Here is a 9,179-nt window from a genome sequence, read left to right on the forward strand (position 1 = left end):
CTGCGAAACTTCTATAGGGGATGCAGCGGCTGAAATGTCTCCCTTGCTTGCTTGCTTATACACACGTACACACGCGCGCATACACAGGCAGAGCTGCTAAGGTTAGTTTCATGGTCCAGCTGGGACAGTCTTTAAACTGTAAAACCGCTCTACTCTCCCTGAAATTTCATTCTGATCTATGACTTTTCTCTCTTTTCTTTTTTTTTTTTTTTTTTTTTTGGCGGGGGGCAACTCATACAACTTTCCTCGCATAGAAAAGCGTTTTTGAAACGTATCGCAAAGGCTCTTTCACGACCACCGCTCAAGACATAAATCAGCTCTTCTCTAACCCTAAACGCCACTGAAGTGACAAGCGACTAGGCTTCAAGGGAAGTCAGCCCAAAGGTCTCAAACTACAGCGTCGCGCCCACACGGGACCGGCTCGGGTGGAGCAGAGACGGGCAGCCGAAACTTAACAACTAGTTGGCAGATTTTTAACTGATCAAGCACCGTATTAGCCATGCTTTCCACTACTATGGAAACAAAAAAGGTACATTACGAGGAAGCCACGAAAGCTGCGCAGAGCCTTAGGCAAACGCATTTGCCAGTCATTTTTCTCTCTATTGTTATTATAATTATCATCATCATCGTGCCGTTACTACGGCTACAATGAGCTGCAGCGACAGAAAAAACACACAGCAATTCAACCCTCTGGATGCAAAATAAAGAGGGACTTCGGTGCCTGACTCCGGTAGCACGTCCCAGCTCCCCCTCAGCACCCCCTTCTGAGTCAATCCTACGCATATCGCATTCAGGCTTAAATGCACAATGAAAAAAGTGTCGGGAAATCTTACCAAATCTTAATACATGTGTGGTTCCTTGAGAATATCCAATCCACAGTAAGCAAAGAAGGAGTCTAATGGTGCATCTGAAGACTGGATTAGTTAGAAGAGGGGAAATAATCTTCATGATGTTTCTATGCACACACGCGCTGCCTTACTTCCCCCTTCTAAGCCGTCAGGTTTCCCGGTAGGGTGAGAATGAGGATACGTAAACTGATGGCCCTCAGACACGATCACGGCATGGTCACAGAGAGAGGAGAGAGTCTACGCTTCCCAAACCCATTAGCAATCCCTGCATGTTCTTCATTCACTGCGCCAAGAAGCAACCTTCAACTGCAAGGAATGGTGGGACATCCATGTTAGTCGGGGGAGAATCCTTGAGAAATCCAAACACACACAATGTCCAGCCGAGTAAACCTGGGAGGCAAGAAAGGAGGAAAATCAATAGGTAATCCAGCTCGAGAAATCGCTGAGGTATCGCCACATAGCGAGAGTCACTGAGCACCAGCCGTTTTACTGGCGAAGCTTTTGCCGTGCTCCCATTCTACTGCACTGCTGCACAGCTTCTGACGCGAAGCCAAGATTAAGTGAGAGAAATTGAGATAGCTCTTCTCTTCTTAAGGCTGCCTGCCAGGCAACCTTCCCAATTTCTATTATGCAACCGATCTGATCGCCTAGCGTTGTCGGAGGGGAAAAAACAGCTCGGTTTTATTTATATGCTTCTAATTGTTATTAGTATTTCGGTTGTTCTGAACAATAGCTGTAAGGGTCTGTAGCAGGGGGGAGGGAGCTATAGAGGAGAAGGGAAACAGCTGTGTAAAAATCAATTCATGCATTTTAATAGCTGACTGCCTGGGTCGAAATCACTTAGCTTTAGAGTTGTGAAAGAGAAGGCTGACAATAAAGTCATACATGTTATCAGAGTAACGTTTAAGCTTAAAAAAAAAAAAAAAAAAAAAAAGACCGTGATATTTGCATTCACTAACTGTTACTCACGTTAATGCATGAAACAGGGTAAATGCGATGGCTTGTATACTGCCTGTCCTTAGGAACTTGCTCCGGACCCAGCGATCACGGAGCACCAGCCTGCTTTTGCAAGGTAAACAGGAACCGGCAGCGCTAGAACAGCCTTGTTGAACGCACAGACCTGTTTCGCTCAACTTGTTTGAAATCGCAGTGTTGCTTAGAAGAAAGTAACTTGGGGATTTACTAGTTTTTGTTTTCCACTTTATTCTGCCACTCTCTTATTTTGCGCTCTGCTTTCCTTTCACTCTAGTGTTATGGAAATATTGCTGTTCCTCCCTGTACTGAGAGATCTAAGTAGTTTGTCATTTTGCAGTCCTCAGTGAGAACAACAGCACTTCCCAGTTTGATAATGGGATACTCAGTCTGTATCTTCAGATGCAGCGCCAGGCTTTTGTCTTTTGGCCAGGTGTTTCAAAGAAGAGAAACTCATTCTGTGGACTACTTCAGATTTTCCTTAGAAAGACAATTAGTTGTGTGCCTTTATCCATTACAATACATTGAACCAGGACTGTCAGACTTTGCAATCTAAGTGAAGCTTTTGCTGAACCTACTTAAGCATTATTACAAATATTAAAAGATAATTCCTAGATTCCCCACCAGGAAAATGAATTCATTTTATTCTACATTCTGCCTACAGACATCTTTTGTCTCCTTTATCTCTCTCCCTGCCTTTTATTACTAAAGAAAATATCACTGAGAGACTTCCCCCACAGATACACACAGATGAACACAGAATAAACGTGACTTTACAGAAATAAATACCAATGATGCCAAGCTAATGAGAACACTGTGGAATCTATCAGAAGTAGAGCATGGCAGAGGTGAGTTACAGTTAATTCTTAAAAAACATCTGTGCATTGTAGAGATGTATATAAGTAACAGCAGCATTTAAATTATAACCTGTAATGTTGGTGCTCTGTATCCCTAAGAGTGTTAGCAATTCACAGTAACTTTCTATCATTATGGCTTACTGATTTCCTCTGCATGCATTTACTTAAAACACTATAAAACGCTGGTGGAAAGAAATGTGCATTCTGCGAGGCGATTATTAAACATCATTGATTTTTTTTTCTTTAAGATGGAGGCATAACTGCAGTGTCAAAAATAAGTATCATGAATGGCTAGTTCTGCAGTCTAGCAGGGAATTCAATCAGACGATTTGACTATTGGAGCACTTTAAAAAGAACACCTAGTGTTAAAACCAAGGATATCTAGCGACTCCTTCAGTTCACACTTAGAATATCCCCCAGTAAAAATGCAGAGAGATACTCTCTTGTACTTTCTGTTTCGCTTATTCTCTTCTACTCGTTCATATTTTATCTTAGTCCAAGGAGAAATAAAAGCGACCCACGTGAATACTGTGAACGTTCTTTGCCTCCCTCCTCTTTCCCCTGGTGTTGCTGAAATAAATGACATTAAGCATCTTTAGATACTTTTTAATTTCTGAATGTTCAGATGTAACTTCCTGTCTAAACGGATTTTTTTTTTATTTACTTTAATATTGATAAGCAGTTTTAAAAATATAATATCCGTGGTCAGCTTTAGCACAGTAGACAAGACATAAACTTTGGGCAAAGTGACTCCTGTTATCAGTCTGATTTTCTAAGGTGTCTTGGAAAAAAAAAATACAGCTACCTGTAATCTAAGCCCAACAGAGCTCCTAACTCACCGAGGTGTTTATAAATGGAACCATAAACCAACTTGTGATTAATTCCTTTGACTGTTAAACATTCAGCAGCCCACACCGCGGCCTCTGCTCGCATGCCGAAGACCCGAGCCAAGTTTCGTTGCCCCCGTGCTGACATCCCGCCACCGCCCGGCTGCGTCCTCAGCACCGCGGACAGCGCCCGGCGCGGCGGGCGCCGCGGCTCCTTCAGCACCACGGAGAGCGCTCCCGGGCCGCCGCGGCCGCCGCGCCTACGCGACCAAGCGCTTCGGGTGCCAAAACGCCTTCCTTTTCCCCTCCGGTCATTTCACGGCACGGAAAGGAAATTAAAATCTGTTATCGGCTTCTTTAAAGGCACATATTACACCCTCGCTTATGTTAGCTGGCCAGCTATTTTATGGGTTCAGAAGGAGTACCGCTCTCCTTCTTATCTGCTATCATACATCGCCTAATGCTCTGTATTAACATCCCTCCCCCCTTCTTTCAAACCCCAGCTCCCACTTTGAAGGAAAATCGTAGTTAACCCAGAATTATTTTCTCAAGAATATCAGCTCTTTATCAAAAAGTAAATCTTGCAAGATATCAGATGTTTAGAACTCACTAAATATTTGGTGACTGAAGACCACTTATAGAATACACAATTAACTAAAGCCTCACACTTCACCACCCTAGACTCCTTTTTTGTTAAATAGACTTTAGCTTCATTTCTTCTTCGGGGAAGGGAGGGAAAAGGAAGGGTAACCTTTACAAAAGATACTTTCATCCACCCTCCAGAATGATTTCCATATGAAAGCAGGTAAATATTCTTAACACCTTTCATATTTTCTTCCCTGTAAGACGTATAGTTCAAAGGTTGAAAATCCCTAATAAAATGTTCTACTGGAGAAGCTGGTCTTGTGTTTTGGGGGCTTGTTACCACTGTTACACAGTTCTTTTCAGATTAAAGTCTTTATGAAACTGCCCTCCACACTTCAGTGATCAGCAACTGGGAAATCTACAGTTCCTTGGATATATGTTTTGATTTGTTTTACATTTTGGTCATCTATCGTAGACGTGGTAGTAACACATCTTTAATACATAATGACAATGTTCAAGTGAAGCTGATATGAAAAACAGAATTCCAGCTATAGGCGGGGAAAGAAGAATAGACAATCTAAGGCCTTTAAATCTTTCCTGCGTAATAAAAGCCTACTAAATTCTTTAGGTATGTGTCAAGTATAAATGGCAATCTTATGTACATAATATTTCATTTGGAAAGGGGAGATATGTGGTTCTGATTACCTTATTGTATCAGACGCTTTTTCCTTCAGATCGTATTTTCGTGTGCTGTTATCATAATAAAAGTTAACCCAGTTCCAGCTAGCTGCCACCTACTGGGATGTATAGTTTTACCATATTACTTTAAGAAGGAAATGGCTTTCATTTTCAGGTCATAGCTAAGTCTCTAAGAACTGATGATAAGATTTTTATATCACTTAATCTACTGTTTTGTCCTCTCCCAATAACAATTGATATAAATTTAGTATGTGTATGACATATGGTCCCCAAAGCTTTGTTTGTGGGACATTTTTGGGCAAATCCTTGCAAACGCTTCAGATTCACATGCCACCACAGTCCTCCTGCTGTTGCAATCTGGTGTGAGGAGAGCCATAGCTTACCACAACACCTGACCAGCCTCTCCAGATCTCTAGAAACAAGTATCGCAGCCTTGCTGACAAAGCAGTAACACGGTCCTCCCTTTTTAAACGTTTGCCAAAGTATTCAAATGAATGTTGATATTATCATTTAAAAACACATTGCGGCCCACTTGCACTTCACTCCCACCAGCTATAAAAACCATAGGTTCTCCTCTGTCTGTTATTAGCTCAGTCCAAATTTACAACCAAATTTCTTCTGTGCCGATGATTAATGACATTTTAAGATGGTAATTAATTTTTAGCTAGTGGAAAGACGTGCATTCTAATTAACGAACTGAGTATTCAATAGACTTACTTGTTCAGGCACTTTTGGGTATCACGGCAATGCACTTTCCTAGCAGGTTTTAAGCAGCAAGAACAAACATTTATGACATTATCTACAGATCAGCCTTTCGTTCCTTCAGTTTGCTTTGGGGTTGGGGAAGCTGTGAAAGACTTTGGGATGAGAAGGAGGATGTTTAATGTTTTCCGTGCTCTACTCCCCCAAAAGTTTCTAAGGAAAACGTGAAGAGAGGTTTTCATTATATTGTATTCATTCCTTTCCAGTGCGCACACGGCTCACTGCAATCATGCCTCCACTCCGTAGGCAGGAATGTCTCTTGCTTTACACAGAGAGTGTCAGCGCCCTGGCTGGGTTAGCGATGGATGCTCTCCAAAGAATGCTGAATTTGTTCAGAATTAAATGACAGGACTGCCGAGAAGCCGAAAGGAGAGCTGGCTGCGCCGTACCGTGGGGGCCGGGTAGGGGCAGAAGGAGACCTCACGGAACTAGAGACTGTTGTCCACCCACAACTCTAGCGAAGTTAGAACCCATTTCTCACTGGGTTTCTGAGCGGGCGGCACATCCTCAAGGCTGCCGGCTCTGCGCCCTGAGCCCGGCCCGGGGGCAGCGCTCCGGCTGTGGGGGGCAGCTCCGGGCGGGGGGGCATCGGGGGGCTGCGCTGCCCTGGCCTCTCGCCCCCGCTTCCCACCCCTCCGCCCCCAGCGTGGGGACAGCGGCGGCTCTGGCGGTGCGGAGCAACGGGGGGAGGAAAAGAGCAAGCCGACAGGTTTGCCCGCCCCACAGGAGGGACAGACCTGGGCGGCAGGAGCCGGTCAGCCCGGCAGTGCCCGGGTTTGTCAGCTCAGCACCGGCCTTTGCCCGGTGACACCTGGCCAAGAGGCATCGCAGTGCGCAGCTCTCGGCACAACGCGGCTACGGTGCATCCCCCGCCGGCACCCTCCCCCGCCCCCCCGCAGCCCCTCACTTGCATGCAACCCCTCCGGCCCTGGCGGCCAGCCGGAGACCCCGGGGCATCCTCCTACCTTGAGCTGCGGGCGGGGAAGCGGGGAGGGAGAGGAAGGCGGAGGCGGGGGGAGGAAGGGCGGTGGCAGGACGCCGGGGACTGCCCGGGCTGCGGTGCAGCCGGCGTCCGGGCACCACTGACGGCGGCGGCAAGCGGCGGCCGAGCGAGGGAGGGAGGGAGGGAGGGAGGGAAGAGGGGGGGAGGGAGAGAGGGAGGGAAGGAAGGAGGGAGATCCGCCTCCCGTCGAGAGCGCTGCACAGCGCCCTTTAAAGGAGCAGAAACCCGCTTCCTTCGCGGCCGCCGCTCCCGGCTCCCCGCAACGCCGAGCGCCGCCACCGCCCCCGCCGCTGCACGCCCGCCCTGCCGACCACCGGCGGCCGCAGGGCTTCGTGGGCGGCCGGCGAAGCAGAAGCGCTCCCGCCTTTCCTCCCCCCGCCGCCGCCCGAGGGGCCCGAGCTCGCCGGGAGGCGACTTTTCAGGGCGTTGAAAGTCCGAGCTCCCAACCGGGGTCCCCGAGCCCGTTTTGTAAACACGGAGCGGGTGGAGGGTTGGACCCTGCCGCCTGCAAAACGGCGCTCAGCGATCACTGGCCGTCGCGGTTTTGCCCCGTCGGTGCGGGGCTGAGCGGAGCGCCCAAACCACAGCCTGCGGGGGTGCTAGAAAAAGTGCGAGTGCCTTCGGCTGCTTCTCGAGTCCTTCCTCATGTTGAAGCCCGCCTGTCCCCGCTCCTTGCCTTGCCTAGCGGGGACTGAGATCGAGCACTTTTCCCCCACCCCATCCAGGCTGGAAGGGGGTCCGGGGGGCGAGAAACGTCGTGCCAGGGCGAGCAAGGAGGGCGAGCGCACCCTGTGGGAGCCGCGGTCGCTTCTGTCCCCTTCCTCCCCCGACTCGCTCATAAGCGGCAACGCTGCGGGAGGGGGGGCTCTGATAATAGGGCCAAGGCCTCCCTAATGAGCCAGGGTGTGAAATGCGCGTGTGTGTGTGTGTGCGTGTGTGTGTCCCTTTGCGGGGTTGCCAATGCTTTCCCTTCTCGCCCGGCCGCGCTCGCCCCCGCAGAGCCACTTCTGCCTGTTCTCCACTTCTCCCGGTTTTGTTTCCCGGCTCGGACATGCCTTGAAGCGCTGCAGGATTTCCCCTGCGCCTCCCCCCCACCCCGCAGCCTTCCCGAGCTCTGATCTCCGGGCGGACGTGCTGTGCAGTTTGACAGGAAAATCCCCGTCCCCTCGCCTCTCCCTCACGGCAAATTCCCGTTCCCGGATCCGCAGGGAAGCGCTGCCCGCACCCCACAAAAGATGCTCAGGCGTTGCCCCGCTTCATCTACCCAAGCGATCAACTAGGGAGCCCCGGCTATCGGAGGCGGGGGGGCTCGAAGAGCGTCGAAGAGCTGGGGCTGGGGCGAGTGGGGGTTGGTGACTGAAAAGCTCCTATAATTAAGTAAACAGCAGAGTTGTTGTGCGAAGTAAATAAATAGTCAATGATCCCATTGTAGAGCTGAGCGCAGGCGGCACAGACCGCGACGGGCTCGCCGCGACTGGGCTCTGGCCGCTGTGACTTGCAGCTTAATCGGCCCCACAGCACATCCCTTAATTACTTGCAGCGCACTTCCATGGCCGACAGAAAATTCATTAGTCAGTTCATTTGTAAGCTGTAATGGAGATAACCCTTGTAAAAAACAAACGCACTGCTAAAGCGCTTCACGCCACCTTAGGAGGTAAAGGGAGCTGGGGAGGAGACTCTACGTCAGGAGTAAGCGGGTTGTTGGGCAACTGAGTGGGACAGAGTGACGGAAAGCTGAGTTCTGTGGGGTCCTGCAGGAGGGAAAGGAATCGCGGGGATCGCCACGGGAGTGACCAAGTGATGTCCACGATCCCCGGGAAGGCGAGGCGGGTTAACGCTGCGCGCAGGCAAAGGGTGGGAAGCGTGTGAGGTCGGGTGAGCAAACATCTGTGCAAGCAGTGATTGCGTCCCTCGTCTTTTACCACTGACTGCATTTGCGCTGTTACTATCCAGAGTTTTATGACCAGCGCACAAATACAGAACAAGGCAAACATAAAAATATGTGACTCAAAGGTGTCTTTCTAAGATGAGAGAAAGGAAGGCAGGGGAAGAAAAGGGATGTGGCATTTCAGTCCCCAGAATGGTTCTAATATTGCAGGTAGATTGTGTAATACGCTCATGTAATCATTTCACCTCAAGTACATTGATGCAGAGTCTTTTCTCTTGTTGCCTGGGTTACATTTCTGTCCAGACGTGGAACCCTCAATGCTTTCCTCAGCCAACAACAGTTTATGCAGAATCAGGTCCTCCCTCAGGCATGAAAGAGGTTCCCAGTGTCACCAGTGCTGTTATCAACACCTATCACTTGGGATATTTAGGGACTTTGTGTATGCCTCATTATTACTCAAATGAAGAAAGTTAGAGCGGGAAAGCTGGAACAACAAGCCTAAGATCACACTGCAAGTCAGTGACATAATGGGAAGACACTCTGTGATTCTCCTTACTCAGGCTTTGACTACTGTAAAACCCCATAATTTCAATACTGACAAAGTTTCTTGTTATGTTTCTTCCCATTTACACTGTGGGAACTTTGAACTTTATCAGTATTGACCACCAGAAAGAAACATATAAGACAGCACAGGCCCAGTTTGTCAATATTCAAAATAAGGTGTACCACAGAATTTGT

The 9,179-nt window shown here is 48.7% G+C and overlaps 1 protein-coding gene across 2 annotated transcripts in view; it reads right to left on the minus strand.

Annotated features, from left to right (window-relative positions):
• Positions 1 to 6,649, minus strand: part of GRIK2 (glutamate ionotropic receptor kainate type subunit 2) — a 439,138-nt gene extending 432,489 nt beyond the window's left edge. For both annotated transcript variants that reach the window (XM_087774640.1, XM_087774639.1), the window contains exons 1-2: positions 6,516 to 6,649; positions 834 to 1,238 (exon numbers count right to left, since the gene is read on the minus strand). In XM_087774640.1, coding sequence (XP_087630766.1) covers positions 834 to 948 — 115 coding nt within the window. In that variant the 5' untranslated portion in view covers positions 949 to 1,238; positions 6,516 to 6,649. The remainder of the gene's footprint in view (positions 1 to 833; positions 1,239 to 6,515) is intronic.
• Between the last annotated feature and the right edge of the window lie 2,530 nt (positions 6,650 to 9,179).

This window comes from Nipponia nippon, unplaced genomic scaffold (assembly GCF_047370975.1).
Source record: "Nipponia nippon isolate SJK-2023a ecotype South Korea unplaced genomic scaffold, ASM4737097v1 scaffold_4, whole genome shotgun sequence".
Classification (NCBI taxonomy): Eukaryota; Metazoa; Chordata; class Aves; order Pelecaniformes; family Threskiornithidae; genus Nipponia; species Nipponia nippon.